This window comes from Vulpes vulpes, chromosome 4 (assembly GCF_048418805.1).
Source record: "Vulpes vulpes isolate BD-2025 chromosome 4, VulVul3, whole genome shotgun sequence".
NCBI classification, from domain to species: Eukaryota; Metazoa; Chordata; class Mammalia; order Carnivora; family Canidae; genus Vulpes; species Vulpes vulpes.
In genome coordinates, this window is record NC_132783.1 from 20668470 (window position 1) to 20693795 (window position 25326).

Genomic DNA, 25326 nt, shown 5'->3' on the forward strand with positions numbered 1-25326 from the left:
ACACATGGAGAACAGATTTTGTGATTGCCCGGGATTAAGGAGGTGGTGGAGGGGGAAAGAAATTTGTGTGGTTGTAAATGGGGAATAGGAAGGACCCTTGTGGTGATGGAAGTGTCTCTGGAAGACTCCATCTGTAAAAAAAACTGATGTCATCTCCCTGTGTTATTTCTTATAGCTGCAAACGAATGTACAGTTATCTCAAAATAAAATGATTACTTTTAAAAAATCAAAACTTGGAGGCCAAGAAAAGGAAACCAGTATGTCAGTTTGGCAGTTACAGCATGAGCTTTGAATCTGTGACATCATAATGGCAGTGACCGCGGACCGCTGCGGAATCTTGAGGCTTCAAGCAGTTGACAGTACTCTGCCAAGTGCTGTAGACTCCCTTGATTTCCCGTCCCACGAATTGAAGAGAAAAGGATGTTCCCGTCAATCAGAAAGCATGCTGAGCTCACAGGTGGTCATTCAAGGCTTCAGCGCATGAGGTAGTCTTCTGATACACTATTTCTGATCATCCAAACAGACCGGCAATAACAGGAACTGTTGTTTTCTTTTGTTTCCTCTAATACATAGAAACTAAGTAGTCACTTCAGCACCAGCTTCCTGAAAAGCTGCTCCTGTTCTTAAGATTCAGTGCTGCTGAGCAGAAGGGAGCAGGCTTTATACATCCTTGGGGGAGGCGGAGACACTTTCTTGGCTCCACGAGAGAGCCAACTCTCTCTCTCCATGAGACAGAATTTTCAGTGGGTCTCTGAAAATACCTGTCCTAGTTATGAAAGAATTTTTACATTCTGTTCAATTGTGTTGTTTTAGTACCTATTTTGACCAGGAATTCCTGTCAGAGCTCAGCCAAGGAATAGCTAAACTCTTGTGTTCAGAAACTTTCTGAGGTTTCCAATATTTTTGCTGATCTTTGAGAATTTTTACCCCAATTTTGAATATTGAATTAGATAAGATGGGGGTCAACTTCCAGGATCTTCAGTTATCTTCATTTTATCTTAACATAAAAGCAATTTGTAATTGATTCTTCACACGTTGTTTTATTTTATATTAGGCCACAAGTTGTCCTGTTTATTGTTGTTGTTCATTCACCTTCTTGTAATGTGCTCTACCTTTGGCTTCTTGGCTTTTGCCTACCTAATGGCTCACAATGAGCTTTGCTTCTTTCTCCACCACACCTCTAAGTATTGGCAGGCCCAAGGGCTTTGTCCTTGAAACTGTCCTCCCTCTGCATCAGTTTCCCAAGTGACCTCACCACTTTCTATAGCTTTCGGTAACTCAGGAATCCCTGATTCTGAGCTCTGGAGCTCTGCTTTGGGGGTTGAGACTACATTTTAGTGTTGTGTGAACCTTGAAACTTGGCATTAAACTATATTGTGTATTTGACCAGTAACTAGCTGCTCTGTGTTTGATGTGTTGTAGGAAGAGCTCGTCTGTGGAGGTGGACACCCACAGCGAAAGCACTACATCATCTGAGGGTGCCACTCGTACCCTGCTCATCCATGGTCCCGTTGAGCTCAAGAAAGGCTGGAGGAGGAAGAAGTGGCAGCTTTTCTTGTACAGCGATTTATTACTGATGTCTAATACCAAGTAGGTGTACCATGTTTGGTGCTCTTGTGATTCTCCAAAAAATTGCATTCCCATTAACCCTTACTATACGAAAACATTACATTTTTTCCCTTTTGTGTTTGCCAATGCTTGAATCCTTCATTCCATGAGTACTTCTGGAGGTCTTGTTTTGTGTCATGTCCCTGCAGCAAATACAATTGCCAATGTGACAGGCCAATGTCTCTCCTGCCTGGGACTTACAAATGGCAAAATAAGAGGGGGAATGATAATGATTAGTGCTGCTGATAGAAGGTGGATAGGGGGCTGTGCGGAGAGGGTGGGAACGTGTTAGAGAGGAATAGTCTAGGAGGGCTTCTCTGAGGTGGAGCATTAAAACCAAATCTATGAGAAGAGAAGCAGCCACATTCCCAGACAATGTGCCTGAGCCGTCGAGGCTGAGGGACTTGCAGGCCTACGTGGGTACAATCTGACCCCTCAGAGAGAGGGGCTCAGGGAAGCCTGATTTGACTAGAGCCCAGAGCATAGGCCATGCTATCAGATATGATACTATGCTCAGGGGTCTAGTCACACAGGGTCTTCACAGGCCATGGTAAAAAAGTGGAAATATTTTGCCAAAGGATTTTTAACTAGGGGACTGACCAAATCTGATTTATATTTCTAGCAAATTTTTCTGACTGTTGCTAGATAATAGATGGATGGGTAAGCAAGAGTGGAAGCAGGGAGAGTAGTTAGGGGAGGCCATAGTCCTGATGGATGGTATCAGGGCTCTATCTTAGCAGTTTAGTAAAAAGGAAAGATGGAGCAGGTTAACCCGGGTGGCTCAGGGGTTTATCTTTGCCTTTAGCTCAGGGCGTGATCCTGGAGACCCAGGATTGAGTCCCACATCAGGCTCTCTGCAGGGAGCCTGCTTCTCTCTCTGCCTGTGTCTCTACTTCTCTCTCTCCTCTCTGTGTTTCTCATGAATAAATACATAAATCTTTAAAAAAAAAAAAAGATGGAGCAGATAGATGGAATCTAGGAGAAAGAATCGACTGTGTGCACTTTCCTCTCAACCCTGAACACAAATGCATCGAATATCCAGTCTAGAACATGATGATTGCTCAATAAACGTCTGGGAGCAGTTCATGGAAGGTCACCTGTTTACTTACTCCATCTCTGTTTGCATTATTCACAAAACATGGAAGACAAAGAACACTCCCACAAACAAAATATCAAGAAGCTATGGTCTTGCGAAAAAACTAACTCCCTCTTTTTTTTACTGCTTTCACCCTAGATCCCAGTTATGCCATGTCATAGGTAAGACATGCTAGTAATAATTTGGCAAAATGCTATACTCATCTGAGTTACATTAATAGTAATTTATCAGGGGCTTACTACATGTCAGATACTATGCTAAAAAACTTTATGTACCTAATTTTGTCCAACCTTACAACGACCCTGTGAGATGGGAGTATTTTTATATTGGAGAACCTTGATGCTCAGAGGTCTAATGGATCTGCCCAGGTTACCATATTAGTAATGGACAGAGTCTACATTTGAAATCAGGTCTATTTATTTCAAAGCACAGGCTTTTATTCACTATGTGGTGCTACCATTTCTATTCTCTCTTTTTTCCTGAATTTCATACAACATTCCATGAACACCTAGATTCTTTCACTATTGAAAGCAACCCTTCCTTTACATTGAGTGAACAACTAACTCCAGTCTGCTTGGTAACAAATAGATCAGAACGCTTAGCGAATTGAAAAATGAAGGAAATATAGCTATCAAAAAATCAGAGGCAAAGATAGTAGTAAAATATATTTGAGACTAGGGAAATTGCCCATAGATGTAACTTCGAGGGTGGTGATGTCATAAGGAGGCCAAAGAGAAAAAGGATGTCCAGGCCTTGGCATGAGGTCCATATGAAAGACTCTCTTCCTCTTGATAGAGGCCCATGTCATTATTTTAAAAATGCAGACTAGTTACCATTCTCTTTATTTAACCAAAGTGAGTATGGGAGACCAAAATATGCGGGATGCATGCTGGGAACCACACTAGGAACATCACAGATGCCTCACCCACCTGGGTTTCTCAGTGATTGGGCATCTGCCTTTGGCTCAGGTCGTGATCCCTGGGTCCTGGGATCGTGTCCCACATCAGGTTCCCCACAGGGAGCCTGCTTCACCCTCTGCCTATGTCTCTGCCTTTCTCTGTGTATCTCTCATGCATAAAGAAAATTTTTCTCACAGCACTCCAAGGCCCATATTTTTTATCATCAACAGGCTGCAGAGATGAAAATGGGGACAGAGGAAGTCTCAGAAATGGTCCAGTCATACATAGGGAAACCATGCAAGAGATTCCTACCCAGGCCTGCCTTCATCACAAGGCCATGTTCTTCCTCACATACCATGTTGTACCCTTCCATCCTTAGCCCAAGAGACATGCTAACAAATAGCAAACTCATTTCCTGGTTGTTAGGACCTTGCAGACCACTCATATTCAATTTGTAAGGGGAATATGTTCTTCTTTTTTTTTCATCTTTGTAAGTATTATAGCCTTTAGGGAGAGGAGAAGACTTTCCTTTTCTTACCAGAACTATTTCTTGTCCTGGGTGCTGCCTACCTCTCAGCGGGTTTTACAGAGCCTACGATATTCTGCTAAAAAGATTTTTATATAAAGATAGTGTTGTTTTTCCACTAGAGAGTTGCCTCTATTGAAGGGCTGAATTTTTATTTCGAATAGTTCATTAAGACAAAACAAGTTGAACATTTTTCATCTTTCACATATTGCTTTTGAGATATGTCCTTATGTCTACTCAAGGGTTTTTATATGACAAAATCTTTATCAATTTATTTGTTAATGTTCTTTGAAAGGGACTCGGTTCCCAAAAGTTTATCTTATATACTTTATATTATACATTGGTAATATTAGAAAATGTAAGTGATCACAGGCATTTGAGTTTCATATTTAAGCCAAGGTCTTTGATATAGAGAGAACACAGATTTTAGAATTCCGAGTTCGAGATATCATCATGGTCAGGTTCTGGTGAGAGCTCTTTTTCTGCTTGCACGTGGCTGCCTTCTCACTGTGTGCCCCAAGGCATTACCTCAATGCATGTATGTACACACATACAGATCTCTCCCACTTCTCACAAGACCATCCATCTTACTGGATTAGGACCTTACCTTGATGATCCCATTTAAACTTAATTACCTTCAAAAGCTCTATCTCCAAACATGATGATATTGGCAGAGAGGGCTTTATGGTAAGAAGGCAGGAAAGCAGTGGGAGGGAGACACCATTTCATCCATAGCAGTAGCAGGCAGCACTTAATGCCTGCCACAATCTTTAGAAAACTACTATGAGATCATTCCCATAGTAAATATTTGGGTATATTTATGATCACTGTTAATATGAAAAAATTTACCTTTTTTTCTAGAAGGAAAAACTAAAAAGAAATAGCCCCTGAAATAACCAACATATTTAATCCCTGTCATGCCTTGGTCTTACATGGAGAAATCAATACCCTCAATCAATCTATTCAAATGAATAATCTGAGTTTAGTGCCTAATTTTTCCAATTAGCAATAAAAAGGGGGTAGGGTGACCCAGGTTCCATTTTACCTCAGCTCACCCTCAGGCTTCAGCTGGAGACTCTCTCATCTTTAGGTTGACACTACAGAATTTAACAGAAATTGAATAAATACTTGATTAATTTCTACCAATTTTTCGGTCAGAATTAGTGAATTTTGGCTTGTGTGTAACAATGAGGGGAATTAAATGTTTGTTTCTTCACAAAGAAATTCTATTTCTCTAGTTGTACAAGATGTTAATAATAGTGAAAATTGTTTGGGGATTTTTGTCACTTCTTTCCTACACTAGAAAGTTGTGTTTGCAAGAATTGAAGTCAAATGGAACCTTCCTTATCACTTTTGATATTCATTAGAATGCTAAATAAGTTATTTTTCAAATAAAAATTACTTTAAAAATTAAAGTACTTTAAAGTACTTTAAAAATTGAAATAAAAATTATGTTATTTTTAAGAACAGTATCTACTTGGGGCCCTTGGGTGACTCAGTGGTTGAGTGTCTGCCTTTGGCTTAGGTCATGATCCCGGGGTCCTGGGATCAAGTCCCCCACCAGGCTCCCCAGAGGGAGCCTGCTTTTCCCACTGCCTATGTCTTTGCCTTCTCTCTCTGTGTGTGTCTCTCATGAATAAATAAATGAAATCTTTAAGAAAGAGAGAATAGTATCTATTTGATAAAATATTAAGATATTTGTACTAGTAGAGACCCGTGAATAATTTAGAAAAAGGGACTGAACTTAGATCACACCCTTTTTATACATCACATTCCTCATCATTAGTTATTAAGGAATGTAGAAATGAAATAAAAAATGAATTTAATTTGGTCAAAAGATGAAGATGACTATTAACTCACTGTCGGTGAAATGACGAATAGTTACAGAATAGACTATGACCCCTTCTCCCAACATTTGTAAGAGAATGCCTCTATCTTGGAACAGAGGAAATCTCCCTAGAATACTGCAAAACTCCACAGTTCACTGGGGCTTACCTTCTGGCATAAAGATTAAGGTAGTGGAAAGCAAGAAGGACATCATGTTAATACAACTATAATAAATGACTATTTTTAGAAATAAAAACTGCAGTTCTCCTCCTCTTCTTCTTGAGTCAGTTTACAGTAGATTAACACTTTCTAATTTCTGCTGAGATAATCCAATTGGGTCAGTGATTGAGAGTAAAGAAACACAGTAAGACCTTAGAAGAATCTATTGAAGTATAAAGCTTAGTTGTACACGTTGTAAATATTTCCAAGCTAGCAACTGGTTTTATTGATATAATGCCTTGAGATTTATCCTCTCACTCCCAGTGTAAATCCCACGAGAAAACCTGATGGCTCTGGGGACAGAAATGAGGATGAGGGTAGGAAAGATGAAAAGGTTACTTCACGGTCAAGTGGTTACAAACATGGGCTTAGGAGTTAGGCTGTCTGGGTTCAAACCCTGTCTCCTGCATTTGACAATTTATTTAAACTTTCTGTGAGTTTCCTTATTTGTAAAATGGAGCTAATAGAGACCATCTAGTGTAGTTGCTTGAGGATTAAATTTTTTATATTTATATTTATAAAATATTTAGAACAGAGCTTGGCATATGATAAGTGTTCAAAACGTTGTAGGAGAGTAGAAACCACACACTGGGCTCTAGGAAAATTCCTTGGTTCAACTAATCCTGGTGCCTTATTGAACTAAAGTTATTGGATGGATTTTTCCAGGTCAATGTATTTGGAAGTTTCCACACAGGATCTTAGGGGTCTGTATATACACAGATACCTATATTAGAAAGAAAAAAATGTGTAAGAACAAGCAGATACCTGTCTATCATTCCCCTTGGCCATATATTTTTGACGTGACAATGCCTTTGGAATTACTATCTAGAAAAATGATTTTATCTGTTAATTGACTATGTTCCATAAAAATCTCCAAGCACAGAGATACAGGCACTTGGGTGTAATGTTGAAATAAAAAAAATGTGGAAAGATGTTGGTATCCATCATATTTATATTCATTGTGTCCTAAGTTTGAATCTAGATTATCCTTCAAGTGGGCTTCCTAAAAGATTTTTTTTATTTTATAAATCCCACTGAAGAGTTTAGCTCTAATTGTTCCATGAATCAGTGGAGCCATAGGGATTTTTGCACATGAGGTGGCTTTCATCTCAGTTTAGTTCAGTGTTTTCCACATGTGTTTCTGAATAGTAAGGAGTTCCAGAGTGGAGGATCCACGTTCCCCAGGCATTCCTTATAGGACTTGTAACTATTTAAATCTCAAGCCCACCTGCGAGTCAAAGTTATGAATTAACCAAATTAATCAATTAATCAACCAAAATAAATCAATGGTGGTTTTCACCTTTGAGGTCAAAGAGGATTAGGCAGAAATTATCAAAAACCCATTTCACCCCTTCTTACTCCTCAGAGAAACGGGAAGTATCCATGACTTACATATAAGACCTCCGGACCACTGATCTTGGATTGATTGATGGACAGATGGATGGATGGATGGATGGATGATTTTTCAGTTGGGCTCAGTCTGTAGGCTAACAATTTTTTTGTTTTAGCCAGAATCTAAGGGAAAATGGTATGGACAAAATTTTAAGAAGGGAAATTGAAAATAACCTATGCTTCAAAGGCTAGAAAATATTTTGTAAATTAACGTTGAAAGTAACTTTTAAATCTTTCTGATCCAAGCTTATGTTTTTGTTTCGATTTCATCTGTCTTCCTCACACTCTTGAAAAGATTATTTATTTATTTATTTATTTATCTATTTATTTATTTATTTATTTATTGTAGAGAGAGAGTAAACATGAGTGGGGGGCAGGGCAGAGGGAGCAAGGAATCCGACTCATTGAATGGGGAGCCCTACACAGGGGCATGATCTCAAGAGCCTGAGGTCGTGGCCCAAGCCAAAACCAAGAGTTGGATGCTTAACTGACAGAGCCACCCAGGTGCCCCTGGTTTGTCTCTCTTAAGAAAAAAAAAAGCATATAACTTTTTTTATAAGTCATGTATCAGGTACCTTTCTTCAGCCCCTCAAACACTTTTTGAAGTATGCAAGTCATAAATGAATAATTAACTGCAATATTAGCCATAAAAATTATCTGTAATAAGTAACAAATCCAGCAATAGAAAATGAATTAATGGTTTTCCTACAAAGCTCTAAAATATACAGTGGTTACTCAATACTCACCATTCAAAAATATGGCTATTTGCTGCCTTTAGAGGAAGTGTTTTCAGGTTTCCAAGCCAGAGTTTGCTCAACACACACATTGCAAAGGCCCATCTAACCATTTTCTGTGTGTGCACAGAGGGTAATAGAGATGCGGGAGACATGATTTGCCCTGGAGCAGTGAGAACTGGTCTCTAAAGAGCACAGCTGCTCCCATAACATTTTTGAAATGAACTAACAGAGGTCTTGTTTGGGATCTTTCTAGGTATAAGAAAAACTTTAAGATAAAAAAGAAAATACCACTGAACACCATGTGGATTGCCAACTGCATGGATACAGTGGGAGATGCCAACATCCGTTCTGGGAGGTCCTTTGTGTTGGGCTGGCCCACGGTGAACTTCGTGGCCACCTTCAGGTAAGACCGATGCCTTGGTGTCCTGTATCTACATGGCTTGAAAAGGATAACATTGTAATCTATTGTCTACCAAGCTGGTGACTCACTTCTTGACCTCCCATGACACTTGTTTTGCCTTGTACTCTGCGTAAGAAGGTGCTTATATCCACAAGGAAACAAGTAGATAATGTATAGTGGGAACTACTGGAGTAATTTCCTTCGGTTTTGATCAATGGTTTTTCAAATTTTGTTGTCTTACCTTTATGATGACCTGCGAGATTTTGGTGGAGTGGGGTGAGGAGAAGAAAGCAGTGTGTTAAGTGCAACTGCGTAAAACAGGAATGAGGCTTGGGGTGTGGATGTTTCAAACAGAGATGCAAGTGTGGCATGATCCCTGTAAACTCAGAGGTGTCTGCTCAGGATATCCAGGGTCGAGAGCCACATTCCCATCCTCATGTCAGCCTAAGAATGTGTCTTACACAACTAAACTCTACTCAATGGAATCAAATGAATAATCTGAGTTTAGTGCCTCAATGGAATCCTATTTTGTTTCAGATCGTTACCAACTAAGATAATCTGTACACAGCAATTCAGGCAACCTAGTATTCAATGGCATGATCAATTTATTTGTATAATTACATACTGTTGTTAAGGGAATTAACTTGGGAGTGTAAAAGCAATTTCTCAAATTTAATTGGACCCTTTAATAGTACTTGCTCAAGAAATCTATTCCGGTGATTTAAACATGCAGATACCTCCTGGGAATCAGAGGGCAGGATCTTGGAGAGGAGACCTTGAACCTCACTCTGTTGTAGTTGTCCCGAAAGAAAGAAAGAAAGAAAGAAAGAAAGAAAGAAAGAAAGAAAGAAAGAAAGAAGAAACCAAGTTTTTATCAACAATATACAAAATGTGGTACAGGAGCTAGGGACAGGAGGGAAGGGAGAGTGACTGCTTAATAGACACATGTTTGCTTTGGGGTGATAAACATGTTCAGTCACGATCGTTGCACAGAACGATGAATATAGTAAAGGTCACTAATGGTCAATTTTCTTTTATGTGTAATTTACCACAATAAAAAAGAATGCTGGTAAGTGATAAGTCCACGTGTGAATGAGCCTTAAGACATTTGCAACTTTGGATATTAAATGCTGTGAAAATTTTAGCAGAGAAAATATTAATCTTTAGTAATTTTGCATCAGGGGATTGATCTTTCTCAGAAGATCACAGTGATGAAGAATAAGGTTTTTAGGAACTAATTTAACATATTACAATCTGCCATATGCATAAGGAAATAAAACTATTACAGGTGTTTTTTTCCAAAAAAGATATTCTTGTTTCTGAGCCAAGACAGTTCCATCAAATTGCTAAATTTCTTAAATGTGATTTAATTTGAATGGTAATATTCTTTATATCTGAATAGCCCTTGCAGCTGCAGGAACACTCTGAGCTATAATTTAACCCCTTTCCAGTTCTGGAAACTAAATATCAGAGTGGTTAACAACGTGCCCCTGATCTCATAGCTTGCATCACATAGTCACAATTAAGTTTTCAGATTTGAAATCAACTTTTCTCCCTCTTTAGGATCTACTTCCCATTGCTTTAATACCACTCACAGAAGAGTGGAGTCCATCAAAACCACTCTAAGGGGAGTACAATTTACACATCCACATCCCTTAACAACGGGCTGCTCATATTTTTAGTCTGGAGTGGTGATCTTAATATGTTAGTAGGAGTATCGTACGTTCCTCAATTTTTTTCTTCTCATTTTTTAAATTGCAGCTCTTCAGAACAAAAGGAAAAATGGTGTTCTTACCTTCAAAGGTATTTTGTCAGTGTAATATTATAAGTCTTTAACCCATGATGAAAAAAATGTAGATCTCTTCAAAGCAGTGCCCCCAAACTATGTTCCCTCCCCTTAGTACGAATTGTTACACTATCCTCCAATGATTTCTTATTTAATTGTACCCTGCCCATTACTACAAATAACCTGCTCTCCTTTACATCCATATATTGCTTATTTTTTTTTATGAAATTCTGGTTATTACTCTCATCTTCCCCCACTTTCCAACCTCATGATTATAGCTAACATTATTCTCAAAACATATATTAAATTTCCATAAGTGCAGTTTACCCTACCAAGTAATGCTCAAAGCAACTTCTCATTCCTACATTTGAAGGTGCTAGTATGACCTCCGGTCTAGGCAGGAAAGCTTTGGTGCCTGGATCTGCTGGTCAAATCTCACATGACAAGAGTGATCTATTGTTTTCCTAGTCACAGCTTATTTTCCTGAAATATTTTTGCATGTTTCCTTCCAACCCCCAATTTTTTTTTTGCTGAGCTTATTTATATGCATTTAAAAATAACGAAGTATGTTGAAAATATGATCAACATAAATTGATTTGAAAGTAAGGTAATTTATCCTACTCTCTTTTGGGTTACTATCGAATTGGATTAGGTACATCATGCTAGCCAAAGAGAAGGAGCAGCCAAAAAGCATTCCCCTCAAAATCTTCACTGAGAACATCAAGAACTGTGCCTGTGTAAGTATTTTTAAGACCAACAATTAAATTCTGAGTTCCTAATTCTGACTGAATGAAAAAATGGGATAGAGGTGGAGACACAGAGAGGGAGGAAGCAGTGAGTTGGGGAGAGAGGAAGGAGAGAGCAAAAGGTAGGAAGAGAGAGAGAATATTTAGAAAAGTGCCATGAGGAAAAATGTATTTTCCCCCTCTCCATGTACTTCTTTATAGACCTAAAAACTGTGTCCTAGGTAACATGAAGCAAGAGGAATACATACTACAGTGCTTAAGCAAGGAAAGAGTATTGGATGTTATGTGTCTATGACATTTCTCTGGATCCTTCTAATTGCTTATAGTGGCTTGTAATACAGTGATTTAGAAGGAACCATCATTTTTTCCAAGGGCCACCACTTACATACAGAATGGTCTGGATTGTCTCCACAGTCCTTTTTCCCCTCCAGATATTTTATTTAGTATAACTATAAACTCAGAGAAAAGTTGTAAATATAAAAGTAATACAAAAAACACCCCGTATACTCTTTATCCAGATTCACCTATTGGTAACACTTTATTCCATTTGCTTTATCATTTATTTTCTTTCTCTGTGTCTATTACATGTATGTGTATACATACGTTTGAGGGTCATACATATACTATAGCCCTTTTTCCTTAAGCCTAAGCATTTCTTAAGAATAAAGATATTCTACAGTTATCACCTTTAGTGAATTTAACCTTGGCGTAATACTTTACTCTGCCATTCCCATTCTCATTTTGTCAGTTGACCTCAATAATGTCTCCTTTCTAGTACAGGATCCACTTAAGGATCAGGTGTTTTATTGAGTAGTTATGTCAAATGCAGAGGAGTTTCAAAAAGTCTTTTGTTCCAAGGAATATCAGGATTGAATTGAACTAAGAGGGATGACACTTTTAAGGGATCAGCATATTTCTATTTCAATTTCTTTATACTGTGGGGAGGAAAAAATCAAACCAATTGGCCCAGTTTTGTGTGTAAAATTTGATTTCTGAAATTGTAGTACAGTAACCAAGACATTTACAGTGATGAACAAGATACTTTGGGTATCTTTAAATGGTATTTTTTGTGGTTGTTGTTATAGTTCGAAGTAGCTCTAGATCACACAAAACAGCATTTGAAGGTGGAACAAAAAAGGTATTCCTGGCTAAAGCAAAAGCCATGCAAATAGTTTGATCTGTTGTTAAGTGCCAGCTAGATGCACTGCATGAAGGAGAGAGAATTCTCTAGCAGCAGAGCACATTCTTGTCTCTGCCTTTGATATCAATTGTGGCAGTGGTTTACATTCAGAACTTTCCTTGGAAAATTACCTTGAGATTTTTAAAAATCAACTTTATTGAGGTATAGTTTTGGTGAAATAAACATTTCTGATGTTCTTCACCCATTCTTAAAGATCCAAGTTTCCCACTGCACTGTTTCACTTCATCCTAGAAAGATGATTCTTAGCATTCCTTGTGCAGAACTGCTGCAAACAGATTTACTTAATTTCTTTTATCTGAATATGGCTTTATTTCACACTGACTCTTGAAGGATATTTTTGGGGGTGTAGAATTTTGTTTGCAAATTTTTTTCCTTTTAGTCCTTTAGAGATGTTCCAGTCTTTTGGTCTTGATGCTTTCTGATGAGTAGTCTGTGATTAAACATTAATCCTCAGTAGGTGATTTGTCATTTTTTCTCTAGCTGCTTTCAAGTTTTCTCTTTATTTTTTGTTTTTAGCAGAGTGGCTATGAAGTTCCTAAGCATGGTTGTCTTTGAATCTGTCCTATTTGACATATTCTGAATTTCTTGAATTTGTAAATTTATGTCTTCACCAAATTTGGGAAATTTTAATCATTATTTCATCAAATATTTCCTTCCTCATTATTTCTCTTTCTCTCCTCCTGACAGTTCCATTCTTTCCATATCAGACACTTTCACATTGTTCAGAGATCCCTCAGGCTCTGTAATTTTTTTTCAATCTTTTCCCCCCTTTTCTTCTTCACACTGGATAATTTCTAGTATCTATTTTCAAATCACTGACTTCTTTTCATCATCTCCATTATGCAATGTAGCCTAGTCAATAAATTTTTTAAAAATATTTTTCAAAAAAATAAATAAATAAAAATATTTTTCCGATAAAAATTTCTATGTTAAATATTTTTCCTCTCAAATAAGGAAAAGTCATTAATACTTCTTATTTCTATACTATGATGCCTCTATTTTTGTTTAATGTGAACATATTTTCATTTGTATCATTGAGCATTATTGTAATAGCTGTGTTTGGCTAATAGTCTAAGCATCGAGATCATCTCAGGTGTGGCTTCAGCTCTTGAAAATTGATCTCATTTTCCTGGTTCTTCATATATTAAGTAACAGTTTTGACTCATGAACATAACCTAAGTTTTCTTTTTCTTTTGAATTATTTCAAAAAATAGTTTATTTTTCTGAAGTTATTTGTTTAGAGAGAGTTCTATCTAATGGAATTTGTCTGTTGGGAGAACCTACAACATGCAGGAAAATATACATACATCCCTTAAATTACTATTTGAATTGCTATTTGAATGATTATTGAATTACTTTGGGACCATCTGTGATATCAAGCAATTGCATTCAATTCATAAGAAGAAAAATACAATGAAAGGACAAGGAGTGATTTATGAAAGAGTTTCTTTTAACTTTGCTTTTAATATTTTCAAGGCCTGTGGGTGTCCACTTGTGCTGTTTCTTCTTTATGCACTGTTTCCCGAAGGACACAGGCCCCATTGCCTAAACATGTTATAAAAACTGTATGCATAGTAAATGTTCTGGTTACATATTCTCTTATATGACTTTCGTAATTTTTGTAATTCAGATAGTTTGTAATTCAGATAGTCTTATAGATCCATCTCAGATTGCTATTAACCCCTTTCAGAAAATTTTCTTTAAACTTTTCCTAGTTGTATGGAGCAGTTTCTCAATGTATGGTCTGATAGAGAGCTATTAGAAGTACCTACTCGCTGGCAGAGTTGTGAATGGAACATCAACTTCTAACATTTCCAGTCTCATTTCCTAGATTCATCAGTCTTAAGAGATTGCAACAATGGAAGTCTTAGTTAACCATGATGCCTGACAAAGAAAATATGGACTAAATAGTAGTTTTTAAAAAGTGTCTTTCATAGCCAGTTCTTACCTGATTTTACTGAAACCGACTATGTAATTACAAAGGAACTAAGCCAAAAAAAAAAAAAAAACCCAGAAACAAACAAACAAAGGAACTAAGCCATACTATACAAACACAACTCAGTAAGAGAGGAAAGTATCTAGTGCCTTCCTTTAATACTATCCCCCTCCCACCATTTTGGAAATAGCCTTATGGAGCTGAGGGTCACCCCATGTGCCCTCTTAGAATTCTCAATTTTTCTCTTCCTTGCTTCAGCTGCTGTATTTTGTATGCCACAAATTCTTGGAGGGAAATATATGTTTTACTGACATGTTTCCTACTAGCTTCATGTTATATAAAAAAATGAAATTATAATTAAGGGTTCGTGTTCTACACGTGCTTTACTTTGTCATTACCTGGAAACAAGCTTTACTTTTGGAGTATGGATAATAATTTGACAATTATTTGGTCACATGCTTTAAATTTTAAAAAAATTGTAGCAATTTTTCTTATTTATTTTTTACAGTCCGTAACTGTAACAGTGACAAATTCCGACACAGCAAATGACACTATCAACATGTTACTAACAATGCTGGGAATAACCGTAAGTTGCCTACTATCTATTTTTAGTTTACGAACCAACTTTGACTTTTGAGTTTTGTGAGTGTGTGTGTGTGTGTGTGTGTGTGTGTGTGTGTGTAGGTGTTGTGCACCTCCCATCATAAGACAGCTGATTATTGTGGATAACATACTCATATTTTTCCTTCCAACTTTAGAAATTGAAGGCAGCGAAGCTATAGTATTAGCTTATACATGAGTGCTATTCTTATATTCCCATTTGAAATTTTCTGCAAATTCAAAGTTATAGTCTAAAATTGGACTATAATTTTAGAGTGCTAATAACAATATGCAGTTTACTGTATATATTTTATATACAGACAATAAAGATGTTTCTAAGTTTCTTTTTTATTGTTGTTTCTAAATTTCTAAATATTTCCTCCTCTATTGGACTCTTCTTTCTGTGTTTTCAATTCTGATACGTCTCCATCCCTATTGACCCTAGTTATCACACAAGGAAGGACTCAATCCGTTTAATGAATCCTAAATTACATGTTCTGTTGTACATTTTGACATAAAGACTACATGGCTACAAGCTACCTCCTTTTGATGCAGATCCTGAGGATGAAGCAGCTCATACCCTTTAGCAACTGGTCAAGACAAAGACAAGTTCTGAATAAGACCATGGATCTGGGGCTGATCTCTTTTTATGAAAGAGAAAGATATTTGAGGATGAGGTTTTATAAGGGAAAAAAGAGGGACAGTGATAGATGGAGAGAACCAAAGGGAGCACTTGGAAAGCACAGCTTCTTATCCAAAATCCTCTGTAAATGTGATGTGACATAATCATAAGATTGTTTGTAAATTCTATCTGAGCCAATGGTATAATAAAGGCCTTTAAAATTTCAGAGCAACGAGAATTTGGCAGAAGAAATCAATGATTTCTGTACAAACAACATTTAATAATACATCCAAAATAAAATTGAATTTATATGTACTGACTAAAGCACATCTTTACATACGTTTCTAACCTGTATGATATAGAAACCCTAAGTAAGAATTAAATCCTGGAAAAGAGAGTGAGTGGTTTGAGGGATGAAGGTGGGGAGATTGACTAATGATTTAACTCATTTTATTTCATGTTTGTGATTTTCTTTACTTAAAGCGATCAATGTCACTAGGCAAAGAATTTCTATTTTAATGAAGAACTGGGCTTATTTGGCTTTATGTATACCTGATTTAAAGGATTCCAGCATGGCATTTCCAAACCCTACCCTACCTTATTAGCTCTTACTTCTTATTTGCAACACAATCTTGAGCAGATTTAGCTGTGTGTGTGTGTGTGTGTGTGTGTGTATCTGTGTCTGTGCCCATACCTATGACATTCCTTCATAAGGTGAAGGCCATGATTTTTAATCAGGAGTCAAGGGCACATGATAACTATTACCAATAATTCCATTTCAAACGTTTTTTTGCTTTAGTCTCCAGGAAGACTCTTTAAAATAGTTCAGCAATCTTTATAATTTAGAATTGTTTGTTTCAAACAATTGGGATTTTCAGTATTACTGGGCAATAATTGTGCTGGGAGTAATCATTTTCTGCATCTGACATGCTGCCTAGAGTCCTCATCCTTTCTCTCCCTAAAGTGGAGTTTGCCTGCCCCAAAGCCAGTGGCAGACTTCCGTCCACTATCTCCTCAATGTCTCTTGGGCATTTGTCTCCTTTGGCTCAGGGCTGCTGAGCTATTGATGCCTCTCAAGTTACTTTGCTCAGGATTAGTCATAGCAGAGTATATGGCTCTCTGGACAACATGCATCTCTGGGCAGGGACATTTGGAGACAAAGGCCAACGCTATCCAAGGAGTCTAGAGACAGCAGAAGAGAGGACTCTGAGATGAGACTTTTACTCCATAGTAAAGGGACACAAATCTCATTTCTTACACCATGGGCCACCCACAAAGTGAGGGGCTGGCTGTACTGTGGTTTCCCGGTCTTTATCAAAAATTACAAGAATCTGGGACAGTCTATTGGAAGCTGTGAGGGGAACTAGTTAACAAGTACTATAGCTACCTCCATGGACCAAATACCATTTATCCTGGCCCCAATTCTTTCTTTTTGGAAACACAGATATGCTAAGGAAATGTGTTCTTCAAGTACTGTGAAAGATATGTTTTGACACCTAGTTCTTTTTGTTTCCAAGGGCTCTGAGAACGACTTCCAGCTGTGGGCGAGTTCTGGCAAGGAAAAACTTCCACTAATTGGTAAGTGTCAGGGAAAATCTAAGATGGGATTGATTAGGTTCAAAATTGTAACTCTAAGTTTCAAAGTAATGGTTGTTCTTTCTTAAGCTTCAAAATCCTTAAAAGTGAAAATCACATGCAATATTCACTCACATGTTTAATAAAGAATTACCAGGTACTGTTGCCCAGGCATTGATAACATCTCTTCATTCAGCAGCTATGATTTAGTGAGGGAGAGAAATGTAAATTTTTGTTTCTACTTCTTTTTACCTGACAAACAGAGCTGTCTTGAAAAAGTGTGATTATTTACTATTTACTTACTTATTTACTCATTAGGTATGAAAGCAAAATGGATTGGAATTTTTCCCATACATTTATTTTTCATATGTCAATTTTGAATTCTAGTTCCTAACTGCTAAGAAGCCTCTATTTGTGAGAATTCTCTAAAATCCAGTTATGTCTCTGAATCCAGGTACAGATATGTATTTAACACCCCTGCCCTGTGCCCAGTTTTCTCTGCATCATAAGGAAAATGAGATAATCACATTTAAACTCCTCTCATCTTCACTGATGAAATCGCCTGCACTTTGCTGTTTCTCAGGTTTTTTCCATCACTGTTCTTAAGGTTATTGATAAACAGATTGCACCTCTTCTAAAATAGTTATTAGCACAAGTTCTCTGAAAAAAAAATCTTTGGATTAGCAAAATTGTTTAGTGTTTCCAGTAATGGAAGGGTTTAAAAAAAAAGAAAAAGAAGACAGGATTGGTAGCAGGCCTTGAAGTATAGTAATGGATGGTAATGGTGACAATAATCTCTTCTAGAAATCTTAAAGCATTCCTTCTTACATGAAATTTTTTATCCTTTTAATAAACCTGTGAAGCTATAACTCTTTTTCAAATAATCTGGAAATCTAAACAACCAATTTCCTTTTTTTAAAAAACAACCAATTTCTTTCTGCAAAATATATATTCCCAGTCTTAGACTATAGAGTCACAAAGCTCATCACTGAGAACAAAACCCCTCAGTACCACTTCCTGTTTTGAATTAACGTTGACATCTTTGTAAAAGTTGGACAGGGGCAGCCCTGGCGGCTCAGTGGTTCAGCGCTGCCTTCAGCCCAGGGTGTGATCCTGGAGAGCTGGGATCGACTCCCACGTTGGGCTCCCTGCATGGAGCCTGCTTCTTCCTCTGCCTGTGTCTCTGCCTCTTTCTCTCTCTCTGTTTCTCATGAATAAATAAATAAAATCTAAAAAAATAGTTGCTTAGCAGTAAAAAGGAAAAAAGTTAAATACTTATATATGTTTTAATAAAGTGCATTAATTTAGATAAAATGATGTAGATGGTAACTTTTGAGACTTTGAATAGCTTCACACACGAACGCAGCTCTAAGGAATCTGAAGAGCCTGTCGTTCATGATGATCCATTAGAGCATTCAAAAATGCATTTTTTAAAACATACTCTCAATTCTCAATTGTGGATTAACTCCTGGTTATCTTGGTTTGGTTGTATTGCTGTCATAGAAGCTTCTTTTTCCTTAATGGAGCGAAGTCCCTGTGATTCTTGTGAACATTGCATTCATGACGGATGAAAAGAACAGCAAAAGCTCCTTTAGGTACATTCAGTAATAAATCTGGAATGACAGAATGAGAATTTTCATTCTATTCTTAAAAAATGAAATCCATATCATTTCATAGGGTCTTTGAGAATTCTCTAGAGAGGAAAAACAATTTAAAGCATAAAAGAGCAAAACAAATCACTTGGCAGGCAATTCTGGATAGCTCTGGGTGTGGTTTTCTATTCTCTAACCATCGTTTTACAGTTTGCTTCTGGGTTTCCCACTCTGCACACCCTTCCTTCTGATCATTGCCTGGCAGGACACCCCATAGAGGGAGGGCAGCAGTGGAAGGGAACCATAAAGCATAAGGGCAACCCATCCCACTACTCTAGAGTAGTTCTGGCTGGAGAATTGACAAAAGGAAATGAACAAAAAATCTGTTCGACTGACATTCTGTTGGAGAGAATAGTGAAGATAGCAATTCTATATATATATATATATACTCCAAATATTTAAAAATTTATTAACCAAAAAATAAAAATAAAAAATAAGAATATTAACCACCAATGCTTATTAATATATTCACTCTGATAAGTTTGTGTGTGGACAAGCATTTCAAAGAATTAGTGTAAGGCTCGACGGGGTCAAGTAATTTGCCTAAGATGTATAGATGTAGTTAGTGTCAAGGCACAAACTAGAAAACCTTCAACATTCTCAGATAGTTACCCAGCAAAAGTCAGCATTGTTTATTGCACTCATGAATATATGTATTTCAAGCAAAGTAACATGCTTTCAATTGTTTTCTCTTCTTAAAATCTTTCCCTTGGGCACACGCTTTCTGTAAGGTGTTCCCACAAGGGTGCATATGATGCTCACTGAGGAGGCACAGCCTTCTTTATCTAGAAGTCCCAGAAAAATACCAACATATACAAATAGGGTGATGCTTACACTCAGGTTTGGTTTGATGACAAAAATACCAACATATACAAATTTTTTCTTGATGACAAGAATACCAACATATACAAATAGGGTGATGCTTACACTCAGGTAGTTTGATGACAGCCATCACCATCATCCTAAATATTCAGGTTTCTTTCCATACAGGACATGAACATCCCTATGGAATTAAAATGAGCCATCTTCCATCTACTAAAGCACTGCCAAAGGAAGCAGAGGACTCCATCTCTCCTTCCCCAACTCAGGAGTCCCTCCTTCTGGAGCAGAAGATCACAGAGATGCAAATCCATTTCATACTGAAGCCCAGGCACCCAGCCCAGAACAAGCAAGGGAGAGGTGAGCCGCTTGCTTTTCTTCAAGTGCCTTCCCTTGGCTCATGTCTCCATGCTTAAACACAATTCAGACACACAGTTTATTCTTTCTGGGTGAGCTTATTGTCATCAATGAGGAGGAACAGTATAGGAAAGAATGCAAAAACTACCCAAAATCAAGCTTAGAAAAATTCAAAAGTCTGACATCAAGACCCAACTCATTTCTATGAAGGTTGTTTCCTTGTTTTAAATCTTTTGGGAAGACCTTTAACTCCTGTCTTTCTCTATACCCTCAGAGCACTTTCAAGCCTGCCCTGAGCCATGCCTTGTGCTGAGTAGTATATCATATATTTAGTTTAACGAGTTGTAGGTAGCATCATTTATGTTAAAGTTGAGCAAACCGAAGCTTTAAAATGCTGAGCTTCATAAGTGGCAGGACCAGGATGCTTCTGGTGCAGTGCTGGCACCCACATGAGTGGAGGTGGTGATGCACTCACTACATCCCAGAAAAGCCAAGTGGCCGGGTGTTCAAGGTTATTTGGTGAAATGTTCCTCATGTGCTTATCCTTCGAAACCTTGGCTCATCTCTGGACTCTTCAAAAATCAGTTATTTAAGCAATGTTAAGGAATCTTCAAAGGAAAACATTCACAGCTGAGCACTAGAAACTTTGAACTCAGCTTTTCACTGCTGGTCACCTTTTCTTTGGAAAGCTCTTCCTTCATAGGGAATGTTGAGTAATTAAAAATCATCTCTGGAAACTGGTGCCTTCGTATATATATATAATATATATATGCATTCATAACCTCTATAAGTGCATTCATAACCTCTCATTGTTTTTTTCGCTTCTATGATTTCTTTCAAGCCTGGGACTTGTGTGTAGATGTATATTTACATATATGTTTGAGTGTGTGTGTGAGGAAGTAGGTTTCCACACTTCATTGTGGTTTAGGCTCCTTTCAGTAAATGTTAAACCTATTTAACCAAAAACATCATCTCTGGGTGGGTTAGTGGGATATGACAAGAAAACACAGCCACCACATAGCCAGCATGTAATGACAACATCCCAAGGACCCTGACTGCAGCAAGTCATCCTTGAAGATGGCCCAGAGCAGAGGAACATAGAAGTAGGGCTCAGGCAGATTGTGTCCTGAGAAGCAGATCCTTTGGATGGTAGAAACTTGAGCACTCAGAAACCAAAGAGGAAATCTGGGGCTGAGGGGAGACTGGCTGTGAAAGCAGAGGATTACCAAACTCAGCCTGATTTGCATACCAAATCCTTCTAGCTTTTAAAATCAGATCTGACACCTGAACCCACTGATCACTCCAGTAGAAAACACATCTACAGGTTCAGTGCCTCCTGATGCCTTGTAACTGGCAGTAACTGATGACACAGGGAGTACTCACCTTGAGTCTGATCGAGTCTCTAGGTTTAACCATCAGTCTGAAGGATATGACCAAGAACTTATCAATGCCATGAGGATGCTGTTAGCCAACATCAGGACGTGGAGAGTTCTACACAACAAATGACTCAGTTTCACTCTTCTAGCCACTACAACGAACACGCTGCAAAATGGCAATGGTGAAAATAATGCTAAGTGAATTAAAATACACTAATCTCCCTTCTTCCTTAGATTCAGGCCAGACCATGAAAAGCACTGCTTTCAGAGACTGGGCCTTTTGGTGGCGCTCTGGCACTTGCCAGAAAAACCAGTGCAGAGTTGCACCATCGGCAATACCACAACAGCTCTTTGGGGTTTCACTCACAAATATATGTGATAAGGACAACTTGCCCTTCCCAATACTGGTAGGTCTCAGTTTGGTCTTTTTTTTACCTTCCTGAGGAGAGGGACCTTGGAGAGGCAAAGTGTTCTCATGCAAACCTACCCTCAAATGGAGAAATCATTAGACAGTCCCTGGCTTTGGCTGAGAAGCTTTGCTAGTGTCATTTGATTTACCTACTGAAGAGTCATTTGGCCAATACAGCAGAACAACGTTTTGCCTATTCCACTTGTTTCCACCGAGACCCATGTAGGCCTGTTCAGATCAGTCAAAATGGACTCTGTGTGCATGAATCATCTTCACATTCTGCTGTTGTCTTCCTGAACTCACAGTAGTCTCAGGTCTCCTTCAACGGAGTCTACTTAATCTAACAACTGAAAACATCTTACCTAAGCATAAAGACTCATCCTGAGGCATATATGAATCTGCTAATTCTAAAAGAGGATGTTAAATGACAGCCACAGAGTTTGCCCTTGTTATCTCAAATCGGTGTACTGAATTGTCAGTGTGGAAATTTCCTGAGTACCCAGGACCTCTGCAACCCTACACTACATTTGGGAATGTTATCCTAGGTGTGAAGAAATTAACCACGTTAGTTCCATGCTTGCTACTACCCCGTCCTTGCATCACATCAATTTTAGGGGGTAGCTAGAACTATTATCCTCCATACTTTACAAATGAATTAGCTTTCAGTATAGTTCACATTTGCCCCAGGTCACACAAATGATCAGAAGCATAATAGGTTTCCGATCCCTTGGTCTATCAGACTCCAGCCCTTATTATCTTTCTACACTGCAGGGAGGGGACATGAAGATAGAGCAAAGGACAGTGAAAGACTCATGAAGGAAATGTAATCAGATAATAAGAAGAGAGCTTTTGAGCTTTTTTTTTTTTTAAGGAAGAAGGGAAATAGAGATAGTTGGAATGGAGGATACAATCACTTAAAGAGGAATCAACAAATGGGAAATGAGTATGGCAAAAAGATTTCCATACTGGGGGAAGAGCATCTATGTAAGAGAATAAGGAGCCAAGACTGGTAAAGTAGGAGACAGGCGAGGATTCCACAAAGGCCTTGAAACACAGAAGTTTGATTTAAAAGGGCAAATTCAATGAAAAAGCTGATTAAAATAAGTGATTACAATGTTTCAGTGTATGACTGTACGGTGGATTTTTGGGTAGAAACTATAGAGAGACATTGACTAAAGAATCTAAATTGACTTTAGTTCTTCCAGCTCTAAAACCATACACCATCCAATAGCCTAGCTCTTTCTAAAAGGAAACAAGCTTCTGCTCTGGGCTTGGGATACAAAATGTATATGCTCTTCTTTTTTTCCTACAGGATATGCTTTCCGTGATCAATCGGAAAGGACCACTCCTGCAAGGCATCTTCAGAAAATCAGCCTGTATAAAATCCTGCAGAATCCTAAAAGAGAAACTAAATTCTGGGGACAGAGTTAACTGTTACAGCAAATCTGTTCATGTGGTAGCATGTGTTTTAAAGGTGGGGAAAGGTCTAGCTTTACCACACATGGGTAACTGAAGCTGTGATGGTGTCTTTCATTATGATTGCCCAGGAACCAACATAGGCATAACTGATTAAGAACTTGTCAAACTGGAAAACACTTCATGAAATCAAATTTAAGGAAGCTACTGTAGGAGTTAAAAGCCCCATACATTAGAAATACTTTCTGTTTTCACCACAAACAGCCTACCTGAGGACTCCATGCAAAATACTAATACTAATATGATACTATTAATACTAAGAAATTTCAAAATATACACTCACACATACATAATATTTACCAAAGCAAACATCCTGCTTTGGATGACATCCTCACCACGATCCTAATGAAGGCAGTTTCCAAAAGAAAAATCATACAAAAAATTTGAGAATAGGTAGGGAATTTCACAATAGTAAGCAAATGTTTACTTTATGAGGAATCCAAAAAGGCTCAGTGAGGTGACCAAATCATTCTTAACCATCATTGTCGCATTGTCTCCTGTTTCTTGATGCCTTTTACTTTATAAGTCATGGAGGAATGATTTTGCCATTTGTGTCTCCTTTCACCACATCCTAGGCATCCTTTAGTTAATATTTGTGATGTCTAGCCCACCATCCAAGGTTATAACGACATGGTAACCAGCTCTTGCTACATGCCAGTTTTGATAAACCTAACTTTTGGAGTAGGTGCAACAGACAAAAGTAGATTGGAATTCTGAAAATTCAATAGATCAACTCAAGAACTATATTAATTTGGAAATTATACAGCTACATCACAGATATCCCATTCTATTGCTAAAATGGGAATGGAGAAAGAAGTGAGAACTAGAATAGAGAATTTAATCCATCTACCTTGGCACTTGCTATCAGCTCTCAACAAAACTAAGTTAAGGCAGTAATGATGACACTCTTACAATCAAGGTCATATGTGGTCCTTCCTTGTCACATTTGGTCTTTTCTTGTCCCTCATTTCTGTTCAACTATATGAAAGATACCAATAGTCCCTGACCACTACTACACTGAGGTCCAGTAAAACACACCACTAAATATATATATAGGCATCAAGAGACAGGGGAAAGAATGATGATACATTAGGTACTCGAATAGCATGATAAGTGTTGCCCTCTTGAAGGTGCACACATGGAATTGATGTTTCTAGCAAGGTTTAATAGGGTCTTTTCTATTCCCGTGTTATAGGCACAGACTAGGAAGATGGTGACCACGTGTGCATAGAGTTCTTAGACATTCCTGAAGCTTTCCCTACTTAAAGTTGACTAATCTTTGTGGAGAATCAGACTCTGCAACCTTGGCCTGAATAGTATCATGCCAAACTATCTGGAGAATTGGCCTACACTAGAAATGAATACATCCTCAGGACCATCACGAGTTTGCCATTAGACTCTCTACTTTTGTATAGTTCAGGAAAGGAAGAATGATACAATTATGAGAGTAGCTTATGTAGTAGTTTGCAGAAAAGCACACAAAAGAGTAAGTGCTATATGATACAAGGGAGCTTTGTCCTCATTTACACTGAAGCCTAGGCTCTGCTTTGATGCTTTCATGTTTGTTGGAGAAAATCCACACACCTGCTTTTGCACGTACAAGTCAATGGAGAATCAGAGCAGAGTTCCATGTGGGTCACAGTTTGGGTATCTATGACGGAAGTAAGACTGAACTGAAGTTTGCAACTAAGTGTTTTCTCTGTAATATTTCCAATATATATTTTGTATATGTGAGTGTGTCTGTGTGTATTTTTCTTTTATCCACATAAGGATTTTCTTGAAAATATTGAAGGCAGTTTACTTTCATCGGACCTCTATGAAAAATGGCTTCGTGTTCTTGACGAAGTGACAGAGAAGAAAAAAATAAATGCAGCCCAGAGGTAATGATGCAATAATTACTCTACTCTGGTCATGGCTCAGAAATACAGCCAATATACTATTAGGAATATATTGGTTTACTTCTTGCCACTTTGACCACTAAAATAACATTCAATGCCACATAGTTTCAATTCTTGTCACCCATGGAGGGCAGTTTCAGAATACAGACATGCCTTATGGCTATTATTG

General features: G+C 37.9%; 1 protein-coding gene across 1 annotated transcript; it reads left to right on the top strand.

Moving 5' to 3' along the window:
• The first annotated feature begins 205 nt into the window (after positions 1-205).
• On the top strand, positions 206-21817 carry LOC140598705 (rho GTPase-activating protein 20-like). Its single transcript, XM_072757231.1, has 8 exons — positions 206-485; positions 1423-1590; positions 8558-8707; positions 11143-11227; positions 14882-14959; positions 17113-17173; positions 19813-20001; positions 21609-21817. Exons 1-8 carry the CDS (start codon positions 421-423, stop codon positions 21815-21817), a joined length of 1005 nt encoding a protein of 334 aa, XP_072613332.1. The 5' UTR covers positions 206-420.
• Positions 21818-25326: the final 3509 nt, after the last annotated feature.